At 44.0% G+C, this 21,096-nt stretch overlaps 1 protein-coding gene across 1 annotated transcript in view; it reads right to left on the bottom strand.

The window, feature by feature from the left end:
• MAP7D2 (MAP7 domain containing 2) overlaps positions 1–20,671 on the bottom strand; it is a 77,254-nt gene extending 56,583 nt beyond the window's left edge. Inside the window, exon 1 of the mRNA XM_054396425.1 lies at positions 20,637–20,671. Within this exon, the coding sequence (XP_054252400.1) occupies positions 20,637–20,671 (35 nt within the window). The remainder of the gene's footprint in view (positions 1–20,636) is intronic.
• Positions 20,672–21,096: the final 425 nt, after the last annotated feature.

Raw genomic sequence — 21,096 nt, 5'->3', positions numbered from 1 at the left:
GAGCCAGTTTACAACAGCTGAGCAAGATGATATTTCTGATAACTGCCTTCTGGTGCTCAGAATCCAATTTCTGTGCAAAAATACCCAATTTGTTGCAAATGGAAGAGACTTCCAGAGTTTTCTACACATGCTTCAGTCAACAGGCTTGAGGAAGTGTGGGTCACACCTATTTGTTTCTCAAGGTGTTAAGATACTGATTTGGGCAAGAGGGACTTACCTTACATTTGATAATTAACGTTTATTACGAGGTCGATCGAATTATGCAACTTAAAAATAAGACCAAAACCACTACAAAATGTCCTCTAATTCTTCAATTACTAATTCAGGAACAAGCAGCTCGACACAAGGCATTCAAGCTGTTGTAAAATTCGTTTGTAAATGACAAATGAAGCTCCTTCTCAGAACAGCTTTTCCTGGGGAGTCAATTTGTTTAAAAGAAATTAAGACAGTATCATACCAAGACACCTCCCACACTCAGGAAGGCTCTGTGCAGGTGGAGAAATCCACTAATGGCCACCTGGAAGGAAGTCACAGAGGACTGGCTTGCTGCCTGTGACAGCTCTACATGGCTGCAGCAATGCTCACATTAAGAACGACCCTGTGAATTGTACTTACGAGGCCAGGCTGACAGAGCTGGGACTCTTCAGCTGGGAGCAGAGGAGCCTGAGGGGTGCCCTCATTCCTGGTGATAAAGATGTGCAGGGAACTGTCAGGAGGATGGAGCCAGGCTCTGCTCAGGAATGTCCAATGATAGGACAAGGGGCACTGGGTGCAAGCTGGAGCAGAGGAGGTGCCACAGGAACAGAAGGAAAAACTTTTTCCCTGTGAGGGTGACACATCCCTGGAGCAGGCTGCTGAGAAAGGTTGTGGAGTCTCCTTCTCTGGAGACATTCCAAACCCTCCTGGCTGTGTTCCTGTGTGACCTGCCCTAGATGCTCCTGCTCTGGCAGGGGGGTTGGACTGGATGATGTTTCAAGGTCCCTTCCAACCGTTAACATTCTGAGATTCTATGAATTCTCCTATTCAATATAGCATATTATCAGTACACATGCACACTGCAAGTCTGCTTAGCACCCCAGAAGTACAGAACAGAAAGACATCCCAGTCACTAAGGACAAGGTCTATCAATCTAAACCCTCTATGATACCAAAGGTGAAGAGCGTTCTGTGGATATCTAAAGTAGATTACTCCCCCAGCAAGTCTGTCACACACTCAAGCATAGTATTTGAAAATACTAAGGTTTATTCCGATTACTTTAAGGCTCATAAGGAAAATTTTCAACCTACTCACTGTACCAAAACAGCCTTAAGTAGAAATATTTGGTCTTGGGAAAAGAGTTACTAAATTGTATGCACACATGGGCAGACATAACCCAGGAATCACAGAGCACAGCTAACCACAACAGCTCAAACCTCAGCCCAAAAGTCTCTTCTGGGGCTTCTATTTCACACAGGCACAGCAAATCACTCACCTCCACTGCCTAACCTGCAAAAGCTGTACACTGGCTTGGCAAGGCAGAGCAGAGGGGCAGTGGGAGGAAAGTGAAGGAGGTGAAGGAGCGTTTGGAAGGAGGACACCCTGAGCAAGCAGCACACTCAGCCCTGCAGCACTTCCGCACCATTGCCTCGCCCAGGCCCTAACCAGCAAATCTCATACAGGGGTTGGGCAGATTACAGATGAAGCAGGCAGCTATGTCTGACACATGGGAGGAAGGTGACAGCACAGCTCTGGAAAGCTGAGAGGAAGGTGTGGACCTGCCTAAATTAGGAAATTTCACACTTAAGCCACACAACCCAACAGGCTTGATTTAAGATGTTGTTTAATGCTTGAATTCATTGTAAATCCAACACTACACCTGAGCATACAATTAGCTCCTTTCAAACTATCTGGAGCAGCTTTACTCATCTCAGTGTACACTCTTGGTTAAGAGCACTACTGGGTAAACCAAAATCAAAGGCCCAGATGACTCCACAAGAAAAGAGGGAAGGGTTTTTTTTACACAGGGCAACTGAGATTCATGTTCTTTTACATGTTTATCTTATTTGCAAAGATAACGCCAGTGATGGCTGAGAACATTGGGTGCAAGGTCCTGCATCTGGGTCAGGCCAACCCCAGGCACAAATCCAGACTGGGTGCAGAGTGGGTTGAGCACAGCCCTGAAGAAAGAGCCTTGGGGGTGTTGATTTACGAGAAGCTGCTGAAGAGCCAGCAGTGCCCTCCTGCAGCCCAGCAGGCAGCTGTGTGCCGGGCTGCAGCCAGAGGAGTGTGGGCAGCAGGGCAGGAGAGGGGATTCTGCCTCTTTACTCTGTTCTTGGGAGACCCCACCTCCAATATTGCCTCCAGTTCTGGTGTCCCCATCAGAAGAAGAATACAGAGCTTTTGGAGCAAGTCCAAAGGAGGAACACAAAGATGATCCAAGGGTTGGAGCACCTCTGCTGTGAGGACAGGCTGAGGGAGCTGGCGGTGTGCAGCCTGGAGAAGACTCTGTGGGGACCTTAGAGCTGCCCTTGCAATACCTGAAGGGATCCTACAAGAAGGCTGCAGAGGGACTTTCCCTGAGGGTGTCTAAAGACAGGACAAGGGGGAATGGTTTGAAGCTGAGAGAGAACAGGGTTAGACTGGATCTTAGGAAGAAATTCTTTGGACTTAGGGTGGTGAGACACTGGAACAGGTTGCCCAGGGAGGTTGTGGGCCCCCTCCTTAGAGGTGTTTAATGGCAGGTTGGATGAGGCCTTGAGAAGCTAAGTCCAGTTGAGAGGTGTCCCTGCCCATGGTGAGGAGGTTGGAGTAGATAATCTCTAAAGTCCCTTCCAACCTAAGGCCTTCTGTGATGATAATCAAGCATACAGCAGCATTCTCCATTATCTGCACACACAAAAAATATTCTGGCATGTGGAACCTAGAGAGGAAAGAGCATCACTCTGATCATCTCCAGAGGCAAAAAAAGCTATTAGTAAGAAAAACATCAGCAAACAGTGTATGTGAGAAGACCAAGATAAGGTATTATGAAGGTTTAACTCCATGCTCTTAAATTCTAGCTTTTGTCCTCTGCAATCACTCGAGCTTTAGTTCAAAATACTTTACCAAGCCAGTCAATCTTTTAGAGCAATACAGCGAAAACTCCTTTACTCTACACATCCCAGAGCCCTGGAGGGCTTCAGAGTGTTGTGCCCCTTCTTAAGGGTCAAATCTTCAGGTCTTGGATATTGCTGTACCTTTAACTGTGTTGTTAACAGCAATTCTTTGGTAGGTTTAAAAACAAAACAAACAAACAAAACCCCCAACAACAACAAACTCCAACAAAACAAAACCCAAACACAATCACACAGACCAACCACAAAATCTGCAACATCATGAGATAAGACAGACCTAGAACAGACAGAGCAGACTGTATAGCTCTAGCTTAAGGTTAGTCAAAACAGGCATAAAATAGTCATGCTCAGGAAAGCAGGGCCAGGCAGAAGGCTTTCTCAGGGCTGCATAGGGAGACAAACAGGATAGACCACAAGGAGGGTGCCAAGTGCTATTGTCTGGGATGTGGCAAGGCAGGGAAGGGATCTCCCACTCGTCTTGTCTGAACATGTATTCACAAAGCCATCAAGAACTGTAGTCAGGGATGTCAGCTTTTTAGACTGTCTTCCAATCCATCTAACTGACAGAAGAATTAGAAGCTAATTTCCATACATCTTGCCCTGGTGAGGCCACATCTGGAATACTGTGTCCAGTTCTGGGCCCCTCAGGTCAAGAAGGGCCTCAAAGAACTGCTTGAGAGTGTCCAGCATAGAGCTACAAAGCTGCTGCAGGCAGTGGAACATCTCCCTGTGAGGCTGGGCTGAAGGAGCTGGGGCTTGGAGCAGAGGAGCCTGAGGGGTGACCTCATTCCTATTGATAAAGATGAACAGGGCAGTGTTGGCATGACAGAGCCAGGCTCTGCTCAGGGATGTCCAAGGACAGAACAAGGGGCACTGGGTGCTAGTTGGAGCAGAGGAGGTTCCATGGGAATAGGACAGAAAACTTTTCCCTGTGAGGGTGCCAGAGCCCTGGAGCAGGCTGCCCAGAGAGGTTGTGGAGTCTCCTTCTCTGGAGCCTTTCCAAACCCACCTGGCTGTGTTCCTGTGTGACCTGCTCTAGGTGCTCCTGCTCTGGCAGGTGGGTTGGACTGGATGATCACCCCTTCCAACCCCTAACACTGTGATTCTGTGATATATGAATCCCATCTGAAACACTGTTTGCCTTATTTGACCACCACAGCCAGAACAGCCTTCCACAGCAAGGAGAGGTGTCAGAGGACTTGGCTTCGGGAGCAGAGATTTTTGTGTTCACACTGCTGCATGTAACAAGGTCACATCTAGAGCCCAAGTTCCATATTTGCCTGCTCAGAAGGATGAGACAATGTCTCTTCTAGAAACAGCATTACTGGAGATGCTTTGAGATAGACTATTAATAAGAACAACATCATCATCTTCAAAAAAATCAAACAACTTCTGGAAGGAAGCAATTAAAATTCTTCTCTTGATTAAACCCCTCTCTGATTTTAAAAAGGACAACTTAAGAAGTCCCTTTGAACACAAACCAGCAGAAGAAATTATTTTGCTATGGAGGATTGCATTTCTATCTGATGAAACCAGAAAACATTGAATAAAGAAAACAGCCTCTGTATGATTAAATTTTAATTCTCCAAATGACTCCTAGTTTTAAAGAGAGAATTTCAAATCTCTGCATGTCTACACAATGGTTATGTATTTATGAATAACGTGTACTAGGAGATAAGCACAAACTACACAGCAGACCTGTAGATTTTAGAGCAGACAGTAGGCTTGACATAATTTTCCTTGCTGCAGAAAGCTACATTTCAAACAGGTTTGGGACTTCACAGTGCAAATAATGGCTGAAGGCATTTCTAAACGGGAAATCTTCCCACATAATGCCAAATTCCAAAGGGAGTTGAGATTTTTACATCTGAAATTATCATCAATAATTCTAATACAGCCAATAAAGTTGTTCTCTAAAAATAAAATTATACATAATATTTATGAGTTGGTACAGCCTTGAGAAAAGAAGGCTTAAGGGAGACCTTATCACCATGTTCCAGTATTTAAAGGGTGGCTACAGAGAAGATTGGAAGCTCCCTTTCTGCAGATTCCCATGGAAAAGTTGAGGGCAAATGGGTACAAGTTACTCCTGGGGAGATTCTGACTGGACACAATAGCAAATAATTTTCACAAGAATCATCAGCTGCAAGAGTCATCTCTCCATAGTCTTCTCCAAGTTAAACACCCCCAGCTCCCTCAGCCTATCCTCATAGCAGAGCTGCTCCAGCCCTTGGATCATCTTTGTGGCCCTTCTCTGGACTCACTCCAACAGCTCTGTGTCCTTCTTATGCTGGGGACACCAGAACTGGACACAGTATTTATGGTGAGGTCTCCCCAGAGCAGAGTAAAGGGGCAGAATCCCCTTCTCTTGCCCTACTGGCCTCACTACTCTTGATGCAGCCCAGAACACAATTTGCCTTCTGGGCTGCATGAAGGCATAAGAGAGACTTGGACAAGAAAGACCCCTGAAGGTCCTCCATCAGAACACTGATGTAAATAATTAAGCTTCAGTGATGCAGCCTTCTGTTTTCTTGACTGTTTCTTTAACACATGGACCACTTAGCAGCCTACCATAAAGTCTAGCAGGGTTTATGAGAAAAGGAGGGGGATGTTCACTGTGCTTTTTATGCTTTGACCAGTTTGCATCTCAATTATATTTGTCTTGTAATAATTACTATTTAACTTTACAGAATTATGCCTCTTCCACATTCTCCTTTGGAGATTTTATACTCTTGTCCTTTTATTTCTAATATCCTCCTTTACTCTGCTGTTTCACCATGCTTTAAGGGTTTTAAGCATATTATTTTCTATTCCAGAAAAAAAAAATGCACAAAATCTCTCACATTGTTGCAGAGAGAATCAGAAGCATGAAACAAAAGGCAGTCCCTGTCCCACGGGGATTATAGTTATAATAGTAATAAGGCATTAACAATTAAATGATGCAGTCATGGCAAAAAAACTGTCCAAAGATTAAATACTACATCTACTTGGGAAATTAGGCAGAAAGAAAAGAGGTAGATATTATCCAGGCAGGATTTTGGAGCATTAGTAAGGCAAACTCCACAGCTTCTCATAGAAGTAGGGTGCAAGAGAAGGGATGCAATGAGATGTAAAGCATTACCTGCACTGCTCTGCTTATGCAAAGGCTTCCTGAAGCTGAGATGTCACAGAATATGCTAGGGGTTTGGAAGGCACCTTGAAACATCACCCAGTCCAACCCCTCTGCCAGAGCAGGAGCACCTAGAGCAGGTCACACAGGAACACATCCAGGCAGGTTTGGAATGTCTGCAGAGAAGGAGACTCCACAACCTCTCTGGGCAGCCTTTCCAAGGCTCTGGCAGCCTCACAGGGAAAAGCTTTTTCCTTCCGTTCCTATGGAAGCTCTCTGCTCCCACTTGGGCATCACCAGATCATACAAACCAAACAGCTCAGGCTGCTTTCCCTTGCCTACATTAGGCAGGATGAGGGAGGGGATTCTGCCCCTCTGCTCTCATGAGACCCCACCTGCAGTACCGCCTCCAGGTCTGGTGCTCCCAGCATAAGAGAGACATGAAGCTGCTGGAGTGGGTCCAGAGGAGGGCCCCAAAGATGATCAGAAGGCTGGAGAACCTCCTCTGTGGGGACAGGCTGAGAGAGTTGGGGCTATTCAGCATGGGCTCCAGGGAGACCTTAGAGCAGCCTTCCAGTACCTGAAGAAGGCTACAAAAAGCCAGGAAGGGACTTCTGACAAGGGCTTGTGGTGACAGGATGAGAGGGAATGGACTGAAGCTTGAGGAGGGCAGATTGAGACTGGAGATTAGGAAGAAATTCTTTAGAGTGAAGGTGGTGAGACATTGGAACAGGTTGCCCAGGAGGGTTGTGGATGTCCCCTCCCTGGAGGTGTTCAAGGCCAGGTTGGATGAGGCTTTGAGCAGCCTGGGCTGGTAGAAAGTGTCCCTGCCCATGGCAGAGGGGTTAGAACTAAGTGATCTTTAAGATCCCTTTGGATCTAAACTATTATATGAATCTCAAGTCATGATCTCAACTGATTCCATGGTGCCTCAGACTTGTCACCTCCTCCCAAGGGAGGAACTTAGAAGTCCCTATTCCACTTTAGTTAAAGGGAGCCCACAAAAATCAGTACAGACAGATGTCAGACAAATTCCTGCAGAGCACCTCACAGTGCACAGCAAAGCAATTTTTGTACTCTCCTGCCAAAGAGGCAGTAAGGTGCATACAGGGCATGGTTTCTCCAGACACTTTCAGAAATATAATCTGTCTTCATTTGCCTGTTTACTAACAGATGAAAAATGACACTGCAGATGCAACAGCAATGCAGGCAGCTTTGAGTTAAATACGTGACAGGAAAACAAAAGAGAAAAGAAACAAATCCCAAAACTCTACATTTTTATTGATTACAACAGAACATCAGGCAGCAGAAGACTGAAACCTTCAGAGAAGAGATATTTAATGATGAATTCCCAGCCACGGATCAAAGGCTTTTAAAAGAACACACTAAACTCAGGGTTTCTAACAGATTAGACTATCTAAAGCTCATATTTTTCAGTTCCATTATATATGGCTATATCCTGCATCATCAGCCTTTGGTTCCTGAACGAAGGCAGCACTCAGTCACTGTCAAGGGAACAGACCTTGAGGAAATGAAAGGACAAAATAGCAATGCTCTGATAAGAACAAGAGAAACACCAGCTACAGTATCCTAGCAAAGGAACTAAAATATAAGGTGCTTAATATTCTAATTATCTCCTTGGGCTGCTCAAGAGATGAAACAGCCTCAAAACCTATTTCATCAAAACTGAAACATTCCTGAAGCAGAATGCCTAAAATAGATGAAGAGAAGCCAGTTCTTGACATAACACAAATCTGCAGGTGCATCCTGTGTAAATGCTCATTAGCAGGTACTGGTTCCCAGGAAAAGAGCCTACTTTCAACAAAATCAGGCAAATTGTATCAGCTTTCTACTATATCCTTTCAGGATCATCACTTGCTCAAGCTGAATGCTCAGAGCAGTGTGAACTAGACTGTACTCAGGCACTGTTAACCCCAGAGATGAAAAATATAATAAATCTGAGGAGAGCTCAGTGTTCTCATAGTTTAATGGAAGCAGAGCCAGAACAATGCTTGGAAAAGGTCACTAGGAAACAGCAGCAGTGTAGTAATGCTAACATAAAATACTCCATGGTTAGTATAATCTCATCATCCTTCTTCCCCACCACAACATTAAATCCCTAAAGGGATGTTATGCTGTTTGCTTCCTGTGACCACATGTAAAAGGATTCTATGCAATGTACAAGTAAATACAGGACACCTCCAAAGACTTTTTTTTAAAATATATGTAGATGCACAAAACCTGCAAAACTGAAATCTGTTACTAGGGGGTGAAAAATAATAACAACTAAGAATGAATGTGCATGAAAAGAAGTGACCTGCAAAACAAGGGAGGTGATTCTGCCCCTCTACTCTGCTTTTCATGAGACTCCACCTGGAGTACTCTGTCCAGTTCTGGTGCCCCCAGCAGAAGAGGGACATGGAGCTCCTGGAGCAGTTCCAGAGGAGGCCATGAAGATGATCAGAGAGCTGGAGAAATTGCCCTATGGGGACAGGCTGAGAGAGTTGGGGCTGTTCAGCATGGAGAAGACAAAGCTCCAGGGAGACCTTAGAGCAGCCTTCCAGTAGCTGGAGGGGTCTACAAGAAAGCCAGGAAGGGACTTTTTCGGCTGGGAGGGATAAAATGAGAGGGAATGGATTGAAGGTTGAGAAGGGCAGATTTGGACTGGAGATCAGGAAGAAATTCTTTAGAGTGAGGGTGGTGAGACATAGGAAAAGGTTTCCCATGGGCGTTGTGAATGCCTCTCCCTGGAGGTGTTCAAGGCCAGACTGGATGAGGCCTTAAACAACCTGGACTGGTGGAAGGTGTCCCTGCCCATGGTAGGGAGGATTGATGTATATGACCTTTAAGGTCCCTCCCAACCAAAACCTATCTATGAATAAGCCTACCAAACTGCATTTTCCTTCTTGCTTACATGCAGGAAGGATTTTTAAGCCAACACATCTAACAGCTGTTCCGGTACACAGCCTCATACATCGATTTTCTCCACAATCATCTATCAGCAGCAGGATGCTCCTCTAAAAAAACTCTTTTATGAAAGTAGAGATCTGAGTAAAGATAAAAATCAATATGCAAAACCCTTCTGTTTCCACATTGATAAATAAATAAATAATAGGACTATGAGGGGGGGAAAATAAACTAAAAAAAAATCGATGAATTGCTCTCTGTTTCTTCACAGAAGAAGAATATGTGGATCCTGTTTATTCTTTAATGCATGCCATTCTTTGTTAAGCATGGGTTAAAATTTTACCCAGGTGTCTGGAATTCAAAATCCTTCTGTAAACAAAACCTTAGCAATGAGATGTTTTGATGAGTAACTTACTATGAATGGCAGAAATAGCTGGAGAAAATCATAGAATCACAGAATGGTTTGGGTTGGAAGGGATCTCCAACCCCCTCTGCAGTCAACAGGGACATCCTCCACTAGATTAGTTTGCCCAGAGCCCTGTCAAGCCTCACCCTGATTATCTCCAGGGATGGGGTCTCAACTACCTCCCTGGACAACCTGTTGCAATGTTCCACCATCCTCTGGTTTGAAATTACAGAAGAGGAGACTTAGATTGGATGCTAGGAACACTTAGATTGGATGATAGTTCTGCACCATGAGGGTGGTGGAACACTGCAACAGGTTGCCCAGGGAGGTAGTTGAGACCTCATCCCTGGAGATCTTCAAGGTCAGGCTGGACAAGGCTATGAGCAGCCTGATCTAGTAGAGGACATCGCTACTGACTGCAGGGAGGTTGGACTGGATGACCTTTAGAGGTCCCTTCCAACCCAAACCATTCTATGATAAATTCTTAATCCTGTCGCGAGAAGCATGCTGAACAGATTCACTTCTTGTTTATTCCTCCACAACTTTTCAGAGCTTTGCCACTAAAATGCTAAGCTCCATTCTCTGTTAGTCAATACCTCTATGAACCAAACCAGCACATCCACCTACTTTTTGTTTGAATTTTCAATTCAAGGAATTTGCAAAGCCCTACATCCTTCTAGGGAATCAAGTCACGGGCACTGATTAGCAAATGATATCTTCTTTGCAAAACTCAAACCTCATTTAGTCAGCTAAGCAGAAAGGGAAACAACAGAGCAAATGTCATGAGTTAGTGGCTTCAACTAATGATTTTTTACAGTAGGGTACTCAAGCTGGAAGGAAAAACTAAATCAATGCATCATGAGAAGGCTTAAGGAAAACAATACCAATCGATTGTTAGGGGTTACATAAATAACTGCAGTCTTGTCTTGGTTGTTCTCCACAATAAAACATCAGTATGAGCTTCCTACCTCTTCCCTTCACTGATACTCTTCTTCAGATAACAGGCAGCTGCACAAAAAAAAACACTGAACAATGTGTCAGAACCGGCCCCTGTATATCTGAAGCAGACATTTTGTTTGTTTTCAGGAAAACCTATAAGCTTCTACAGAAAAATGAAGAGTGGATTGATTACTTCCTTATTATTGATACCAAAGTTGTCCACACTGTGCATGCTACTTCAGCTGTGGCTTGCATTGGTCACAGATACATCAAATACTTTGGGTTGGAAGGAATCTTAAAGATCCCCTGGTTCCAACACCCCTGCCATGGACAGGGACACCTTCCACTAGCCCAGGTTGCTCAAGGCGTCTTCCAACCTGGCTTCAACACCTCCAAGGAGGGGCATCCATGACCTCCCTGGGCAACCTGTTGCAGTGTCTCACCGCCCTCTAAAGAATTTCTTCCTGATCTCCAGATTCACTCCATTCCCTCTCATCCCATCACTACAAGCCCTTATAAAAAGTCCCTTCCCAGCTTTCTTGTAGGCCTCCTTCAGGTACTGGAAGGCTGCTCTAAGGGCTCCCTGGAACCCCTCCCTCCCTTCTCCAGGCTGAACAGCCCCAACTCTCTCAGCCTGTCCCCATATCATTTAAGACTTCCACTCTTAGAACAAACAGTAGTTCCATGATTGCTACTTTCAACTCTTCCTGCAGTGTTCTGTTTCCACTTGCACCTCTCTGTAGCATACCCTCTGCCTCCACAGCTGTATGAGGACAGCATTCTAAATGTTTTGGCACACTTTCCCTCCTCACACATTTGTCTACCACTCTCAACCAAACAGCACTACTACAGACTTTTCAACTAGCTGTATTTTAAATCATGAGATGTGAAAGTAGCAAGGAAATCTCTACCTTTCTCAGTATCTCACCCTGGATTAAATTATCCACCTCCTACATGTCTGTGTGCTGTGCACAAAAACAAACCTCCTCCTCTCTGCAGTTTGCTGCTCTGCCAACCATTTTTAAAAGCACATACCCTTGTGCTACAAGCAAAGTGTTAAAGGAGCTGCTACTTCTTTACACTTAGCAGGCACACTGTGTAGGAGATGACAATACAGACTATATTCAAAGAATATTTTACACAACACTCCAAAGAGGACATTAACTTTCCTTCCTTTATTTATGCTGCCTTGTAATTTTCATCCAGTGAAATAAACCAAGCCTAAATAGCAACAACAGTTTTATAATGAGATTGAAAACTCTTAAATGTGAACCCAAGCAGTTCTGCATGGCCTTAGATATTCCCTTTGCCTTCAAAGCTGCAGAAACAAATTTACCCTTGTGCATGTAAGTCTCAGAGTGGGTTCCAGTTTTGGCTCCTGATGAGGAGTGCAGCTCAGCTAAGCGAGAGAAAGGTGAGGAGTTTCCAGATAACTACTGCATATCCATAACTATCTTAAATCCTGCAACACTGAAGGACAGCACACATCTGTGCTAGGAATAGATCTGACATTTGGTGATGCTGTAGGTGGCAGCAAGATCTCTTCTACTCCCTGTTAACCCTAAAATACTCCATTAAAATCTTATAAAAAAACCACAGCCAAGCTGCTAGTGCTTTACTGACACAATAGACTTGACATTGTTAAATGCCCTTCTACTACAGAAACCTTAGAAGCCTGTCACAGAGTTACAGAATGTTAGAAGTTGGAAGGAACCTCAAAAGATCATCCAGTCCAATCCCCCTGCCAGAACAGGAGCACCTAGAGAACAAAGGTGGGTTTGGAATGTCTCCAGAGAAGGAGACTCCACAACCTCTCTGGTCAGCCTCTTCCAGGGCTCTGACACCCTCACATGGAAAGAGTTTTCCCTTCTGTTTCCATGGCACCTCCTCTGCTCCAGCTGGCACCCAGTGCTCCCTGTGCTGTCCTTGGCCAGCCCTGAGCAGAGCCTGGCTCTGTCCTCCCCACACTGCCCTGCACATCTTTATCAATAGGAATGAGGGCAGCCCTCAGGCTCCTCTGCCCCAGGCTCCAAGCCCCAGCTCCCTCAGCCTGGCCTCACAGTGAGATGTTCCACTGCCTGCAGCATCTGTGTGGCTCTGTGCTGTACTGGACTGGACTCTCTCAAGCAGTTCCCTGAGGTGGTTCTTGAACTGGTGGATTCAGAACTGGACACAATATCCTAGATGTGGCCTCACCAGGGCAGAGTAGAGAGGGAAGAGAACCTCTCTTAACCACACTCCTAACCCATCCCAGAATGCCTCTAGTGTTGGCCACAAAGGCACATTGCTAGCTCCTGGTCATCCTTCTGTCTCCCAGGTCCTGTTCCTCTACACTTCCTCCAGGTGCTCTCCACACCAGCAAAGTCCCCATGTGCAGAGCCCTTGCAGAAAGCCCCACAGTAAGATGCTTGCCTGCTGTCTAGCTCCTGATGTTATTGCAGTGCAGTGCCATAAATCCCACCAGGCTCAGAACAGAAAAGCCAACACCTGCTAACAGCGTTAGGGATGACATTTTCACTTCCTTGACAAAAGATGCACTCAAAGGAAGGAAAGAGGAGACTGTGCTGTGTTTTTCATGGAAGCTAACCAGTAGTGTCATTTATCTCCAATTTATCTGCAAACTGGATGCAGCAATGCTCCAAATCAGTGATATTCTCTTGGCTTACTTGCTTTTAAATCAGATCTAAGTGTGTGCACCCTGGATCAAACATGCTGATAGGAAAGAAATACCCAAAAGGCTGATTTTTCTGAAGAATTTTTGGTTTTTTAATACCAGCTTTCATTTTCTTTGCCAATCTGGAATTTCACCTTTACACGTTTATTTACTAATCACAGTTGCTACATTAGAGGAAGTGAAGAACTGTGGCAGTTTCTGACATGAGCACAAAAATCCCAAACCCATCAATGGTAATACTAGAACACCACAGTTGCTTATTCCACACTTTGTTCTGTACCCCAGGAGGTTTGTCTTCAATTCATCTAGTCAATTATTTCTTGAAATGTAAGAGCAGCATCCCCTCTGTAAACCCAGGAATCATACTGCAATACCTTACAAAGTATTCAGACAGTTGAACTCCTGTTCTCTCCTTCCTGACTGGTGCTTATCTAGAACCTTCCTTGAGTTGAACAGAAGCACTCTAAGGTGCAGCTGCCACACTGTAGCACACCCATAGCAAAGCAAAAGATCACAGCCCAATATAAAAGGCTGGGTCACAGCAGTCTGTGCCTCTGCAAAAGCAAAGGGCTCACTGCTGCCAGCCAAGTGATCCTCAAGGCTTCTCCATCCACTTTTCTCCTCTCCCCACTTCCACATGCCATGAACCAATAGTCAGTTTCTCTTTTTTTCCAGATCAATGGGCAAGAAAGTTTGCTTGTTTGGACCTTAACTGGTTGGGCTAATAAAAGTTTATCTGGGCCCAAGCCTTGCCTCACTGGAAAGGTGCATTCATCAGATGAAGCACTCTTAGCAGAAGGCTCCTTAAACAGGACTGATTAGATACAGACTAACTGTGGTCAGATCAAAGGTCAGGACACACCTGTACAAGAAAAGGCTTTTGTTTGACAGTGGCAACAGAAAGTAGCTCTGCTGAAAGTCAGCACTGGCAAAGAGATGCTGCACTCTGCCTGAATTTTGTTTCACACGTGGATACAAATCAAAACAGAGTCAGGACTTGACAAACCTGCCTACCCACAGCAAGTGAAGAGGAGAGGGATAAGTAGATTGAGATGTCTTAAGAAGCCAGTCAGTATTTTGGGAGGGAAGAGGAGTCAGCTGCAGCAAAAGCCAAACCCCTTCCTGTGTCTGTAAGAAGAAAGTCAGCAAAAAGGAAGAGCAGGTCTTTGCACTCACAAAGAGGGGCTCCCACTATCCTTAACTTGACAGCAGCAAGAAGAATGGATTTTCCAGGGATAGCAGACAACAGGCTGAAGCAAATTACAGGTATACCATCCAAGCCAATTATACCCACATGCCCTCCCTCACTGAGAAGGATTAATGCTACCAACACCAACAAAGAAAGAGAAGATTCAGCATCCACACTTCTTACATGAGAACACAAATGGCATTTGCACCCAAACAAGATTTTGGTGTTGCTTCTGTGTACAGGCAAGAATATCAGCTAACTGTAAGACACTAGCATTTTGTCTTTGCTTTTGGTGTCTTTTTACTGATTCACTGAACAGTTCTGACCAAAAAGGATAAAGTCAACTACACCAGAAGACGAAGACATTTTTGTGCCAGATGGAACAGCTGAAGACTTAGAGGTAGAGTACCTCAATGTTACATGCTTGGGTAAATTCAGAATCAGGAGCAAAATCCTAGACCACCTTATCAAAGCAGTGTTAGCTGTTTTCTCTCTACAAACCTGCCACCATCAGCCCTTACAAGTGTGTGTAAACCACATCAAACTAAATTCCCAAAGACCCCAGACCTGTATACTGAATGGTTGTTACTCAAAGCTCTACCTACAAATAAATATTTCGCTGTTCCCTCTAGAGAGTAGTTAGCATCTGCCAGACAATGCTGAAACCACCTTTGAACTGAATGAGATGAAGAAGAACAGATTAGGTTGATTCTGGCAAGGTATGAAGTAGTGGTCTGGATTATGTGGCTGGAAACAAAAAGGGAAGGCTGACTGCATTCAAATCTAGTTGGAATTCAAGCTAGCTTTTAGCTGCTGAACAGAAAACTATCACAGGAATATGAAATAACTATCTTGGAAGTTTTCAGCTGTCCAGTTTTATGAAGGAATGTACAATATGACTAGACTGAAATGCTGCTTCCCAGAATCAGCTCCAGCAATCCTCAGCCATTGAGACTGAAGATCAGAATAAGAAAATTACATCTTTCAAGCACTACCTGATACCATAAGAGTTTTGAGCCAAGTTTCTCAGTATGTACATCACCAGGGGACATCTGGATTGATTCCAGTGCAAAACAGCCATCAGAAAACCTTGAGGACTTCTGCCCCTCTACTTCTCTGGGTCTGTAAGTTAAGGAAGTGTATCATACTGCAACAGGTGTTAACTGAGAGCTGCTGTGAAGAACAGGAAAACATTCCTTAGCCTGTTTGGGGTTTTGTTACCTTTGATTTTCAAAGAGCTCTTTGATATGATGATTCTGTTTCTAAATAGTAATGCCTGAAGCAGAAGCTAAATATCATGGAATGCATTTTCTCTTCCTTGCACCTTTTTCCTGTTCCAGGTTTGCTTGCCTCCCCTGCAGCTACCACAATAAAAAAATAAGAGCTACTTCAGCCCTTTGGGCTCCCACTGCAAGAGGCAGGTAAGCTGGTGAGAGGTCAATTTCTACCAGAGCCCATCTGATGGACCTCCCCTCCTCCTTAGCATCATGTTTTTCTCTCCCTCTGCTCCCAAAGCCAGACAGAGCAGAATGAATTACTACATTGAGAGCAATCCTGAAGTTGGAGCAAGAAGCAGGCTAGAGTATGGGAATATGGATACATGGAAAAATACAACCAGGTCTTCTGGATACATCTCTAGCTCCTGGAGCTGTACTTTGTGGGACACTAGGAAGCATAGTGCACGTCTGCTGTCATTTTACACTCTACCCTCAATGCCACCTCTAGTCACCAGGGAAGACACAGCACTGAAGGAGATCCTGTTGCTCTTGACTTAAGTGGACATTCTTAGGATCTTTTAGGTGAGGGTGAGTGGATGAAAAAAAGGGAAAACACCATTGGAGAGAAAAATAAAATGCCAACATAAACATTCAAGAGTTAACCTAGCAGGATGTCAGTTTATCAACAGCACGGGGCTACCGTTATCGGCAGATCTATGGCTTGCAGAGTTTTTACATCAACAGAGAATTCAGCAGTCTTCCAAGAGCATTACTGTGCTATTTTAAACACCTTTTGAGTTGCTACAGGGCCTGCAAGCTTGTCACTATGCTTTAGGGAGCATTCATTACAAGGAACCTTGGTATCATGAAGGCTTCTTTCACAGTCTTCCGTTTGTCTTCAGCATTACAAACGAACCAATCATGACAAGAATTGGATTTGAAAGTGGATGTGCTTGTACTGTGTAATATGACTTCCAGTTCCACTGTCACATCATTTTGAACAACTTTATCACATAAAATGCACATTAAGAATCCAAGAATGGCTGCCCTCCTGTTCTTTTTAAGACACCCTTTGGTAGTAAGAGATTTAAAGGCAGAGTGGATAAAGAGAGTGATTATGGTGTAAGATCAGAGATTAAAAAAAAAAAAAAAAAAGGGAAAAAAGCTAAATCCAAAAAAGGAAAACACTGCAAAAATGCCCTTAGAAAATAGCAAGTATTATGAAAGTTAGGCCACCCTTCCCATGCATGCAAATCATAGAATCACAGAATGGCCTATGCTGGAAGAGACCCTAGAGATCATCTACTCCAACCTCCCTACCATGGGCAGGGACACCTCTACACTAGACCAGGTTGCTCAAGGTCCCATCCAACCTGGCCTTGAATATCTCCAGGGAGGAGGCATCCACAACTTTTCTGGACAATCCATTCCAGAGCCTTGCCACCCTCGTAGTGAGGAATTTCTTCCTAAGATTCAATCTAAATCTATTCTCCTTCAATTTAAATCCAAAATGCTTCCATCTGTGCAGTTATTTTCTTCTTTGGATTTTCTTTCAGTTCCACAACTTGATAAGGCTACAAAAATCCAACCTTTCTGCATACTTTCTCCAAACAACCTCTTCCCTGTGCACCACTGAAACATTTTCATTCAGTGCCATAACTTGGCCTCACAGAGCCGTGAAACACATTGTGGATCATGACCCTGCAATCCAGCATCCTTGTCCAGAACCTCATCCAAACCCTATTTATGCCAAAGGATTTATTTCACTGCACTATTAAATCACTTCCTCTGAGTGTTGATAATGCCCATGTTTACTTACAACCACAGCACTTCATGCTATTAAACCCAAGAAATACAATGGAAATACTAACATCTATTAACAGACCATTAAGCATATTGGGGAAAAGATCATTTATTTTGGAAGCTATAATTGGCTTACTCTTCACCAATATGTTAACAGCCACAACTGCAGTTTTCCAGTCCTCTCTCTGAGGTCTCCCTCCCTTGACACAAGGTGGGTCTCTACACACACACAGGTGCCCCATTCAGAACTATGGAGAGAGTGAAAATGACCAGCAAGAGAAGAAAAGCACTTCCCATTAGATGACACCACCCTCCTGAGGGAAGGGAAATTAAAACACTTCACTTAAAATATGTAAAACTCACAGGAATGACGTATGGATAACCATTGCAGTATTGTCCTGTTTTGGACCTTGGTGCTCCTGGTGGACAGAAGGATGACCAGGAGGCAGCAATGTGCCCTTGTGGCCAAGAAGGCCAAGAGCATCCTGGAGCAGATTAGAAGGGCTGTGGTTACTATATTGGGAGAGATTCTCCTGCCCCTCTACTCTGCCCTGATGAGGCCACATTTGGAATACTGTGTCCAGTTCTGGCCCCTCAGGTCCAGAAAGACCTCAGGGAACTGCTTGTGAGAATCCAGTGCAGAGCCACAAAGAGGCTGGAGGGAGTGGAACATCTCCCTGCTGAGGAAAGGCTGAAGGAGTTGGGGCTCTTGAGCTTCCAGCAGAGGAGCCTGAGGAGTGCCCTCACTGCTGGGGATAAAGATGTGCAGGGCAGTGTGGGGAAGACAGAGCCAGGCTCTGCTCTGGGATGTCCAAGGACAGCACAAGAGGCACTGGGTGCAGTTTGGAATAGAGGAGGTTCCATGGGAATATAAGGAAAAAACTTTTTCCCTGTGAGGGTGGCAGAGGCCTGGAACAGGCTGCCCAGAGAGGCTGTGGAATCTTTCTCTGGAGACATTCCAAACCCACCTGGATGTGTTCCTGTGTGACCTGCCCTGGGTGCTTGGGCTCTGGCAGGGTTGGACCTGATGATCTTTCAAAGGTACCTTCCAAGCCCTAACATTCTGTGGTTCTCTGGAGTGAAAAGGAAAAGCCCTTTTGGTGCAAACTGCCATTCAGCCTACTTCGGAGCATAGAAAAAAACCCAACCAACCAAAACCAACCAACGAAACAAAAACCCATTACAAACCCATTTTATTTCATAAATCTGGAGTTTTTTCAGAATTAGATTTATTTTTTCTTAAAATATAATTGTGTATTGGAATTGTATTCCAACTCCATAACCAAGTTTACTCGTTCTGGAGTACTCTTTCACTTATCACTTGATTTACTGCTGAAGTGAAAAAGCAGCAGGGGAAGGAGAAGAGCCCCTTCAGCACTCCTGCAGCAGACAACAAATCCAGGCATGCTGCACCTTAGTCAAATGTGTATCTTGCCCTTCCTTTTTTTTTTTTTAATCAAAGCTACATTAAGAATCTCAGTATTCTACCACACCTCCAACCAAAGTTAATTGCAAACTAGAATTATTTGAATAAACACTTTGCTGCTTGTCATGAGCCAAGTAATTTGGTAATTCAGAGGGACTGAAACAAGCAAGGCATATTTCCATTGAAATAAAACCACAATACATCCTCCATCATCTGGCACTAAAACAGACAAACCAATCAGATCTACTACTGATATCCTACTATTTTCTTTCACTATTTTTGAGATGCATTTACAGTGGCATCCACAAACTGAAACATACTATCATCCATTTTTATCCAAGACATTATTTTCTTATCCTATTGAAACCTCAGGTATAATTTCTAAATACCTCAGGATAAACTCTACAGTTTGTTTTGTTTATTAAAAATCACAACTAGGAAAGCACATACATGTAACACTGGCACAGACAAAACTGCACATTGCAAAGGAATTTAAATTAACATAAGCAAAATACTAGTAAGAGGTTGGTTTACTACTGGTACCTTTATTTATACCAAGAAAAATAACATGAAACCACAGTGAAGAAACAGTTGTTGGCACACTGAGAATAACGTAAAGCAAAATAACTTGGAAGCAAACAGCTACCATAACTGTGCAAAGCCTGAACATCATGGGGGATACTTCTTCTAGTCATCACTACTTTGGAGCTGAGGCTCTTGAACTTGCAGCAGAGGAGCCTGAGGGGTACCCTCACTGCGGTTGATAAAGATGTGCAGGGCAGTGTCAGGAGGACAGAGCCAGGCTCTGCTCAGGGATGGCCAAGGACAGCACAAGGAGCACTGGGTGCCAGCTGGAGCAGAGGAGATACCATGGGAACGGAAGAGAAATCTTTTCCCTGTGAGGGTGGCAGAGCACTGGAGCAGGATGCCCAGAAAGGTTGTGGAGTCTCCTTCTCTGGAGACATTCCAAACCCAGCTGGCTGCGTTCCTGTGTGAGCTGCTCTAGGTGCTCCTGCTCCAACAGGGAGGTTGGACTAAACAATCTAAGGTCCTTTCCAACGCCTAACATTCTGTGATTCTGTGTGATACTACCTCTAGTGATCATTACTTTGGACATTCTCCCTGAACAGAAGCTGCAAAGCAAAGAGAAACCTACCTGCTAAAGTTAAGCCTGTGCAAAGATCACAGAAATGTTTTATCAATCTCAGTGAGGAAGATATTTGTCAGCAGCACCTTCACACCACAAAATCAATCAGCTTCTTCTTGATCAAAGGAAAACTGACACACATAGAAGCAGTAGCAAAACCCTCCAGATATTCAAGCATGAAAGAGAAACTGATGTCCCAGAATTTAGGGCAAAATATTTCCAGTTTGAGTTGGCATTCAGTAAGGAAAAGTGAGATATGCAAATAATGAACAGAAACAAGCACATCCTTCACAAGGCTTCGTATGGCAGACAACACAGGTATTAAATAGTTAGGACAAAATGCAACTACTGCAGATGTGACCAAGAGGAATTTTAATATATTAAATTCATTACATCTGCAGAAAGCTTGAAATGTGTAAGCATTACAGCTGTACATAGACAGAACACACAAGACCACTCCAAAGGAGAAATGTTTTGATTACCACTTGACCGCAAGGAGAAGTACTTTAAGATCCTTACAACATTCAGACCCCCAAAGAGTAATAGGGTTTTAGGGCTTTGACAGTTTCATGGTACAAATGAAGAACAGAAAGCTAAGTTTGAATGAGCTCAATGACAGCCATGAAGTCTGGCAAATGTTATGTTATTTTAAATAATAAATCATAGAAGGGTTTGGGTTTTTTTTCCATTTTAATTGTTAGATAAATTTCCACTTTGTGAAACTTACCTCTTATCTTTAAAACCCTGTGCATCATCATCCATCACTGCGCAGACAAATACAGTGAAGGGTATCTCAACCCAGTCTAGGCTAATGCTGTGCTGTAAAATATCTCTGTGATTAGCCAAGATTTCAAGTCACTTTTTTTTTTTTCCCACAAGTATATTGGGGAAACCATGTTCTTATATGCACTGATTCCCATCAGAGAACCTACACAGGCAGTATCATAGAATCACCCAGGTTGGAAGGGACCTCTAAAGGTCATCTAGTCCAACCCCCCTGCAGTGAGCAGGGACATCCTCAACTAGATCAGGTTTTACTTTCCTAGCATGTATTTCAAGTGATACACCTTCTATTTCTGCAATCTTGGAATTCAAAGGCAAGAGACTTTTTCTTCACTGCAACTTAATGACAATTAATTGGAAAGCGTTCTGACTATTTTTTTTTGGTGAAAGGACAGAGGCAAAGT

This window comes from Indicator indicator, chromosome 1, assembly GCF_027791375.1.
Source record: "Indicator indicator isolate 239-I01 chromosome 1, UM_Iind_1.1, whole genome shotgun sequence".
Lineage (NCBI taxonomy): Eukaryota > Metazoa > Chordata > Aves > Piciformes > Indicatoridae > Indicator > Indicator indicator.
This window is presented reverse-complemented; position numbering and strand designations above follow the sequence as displayed.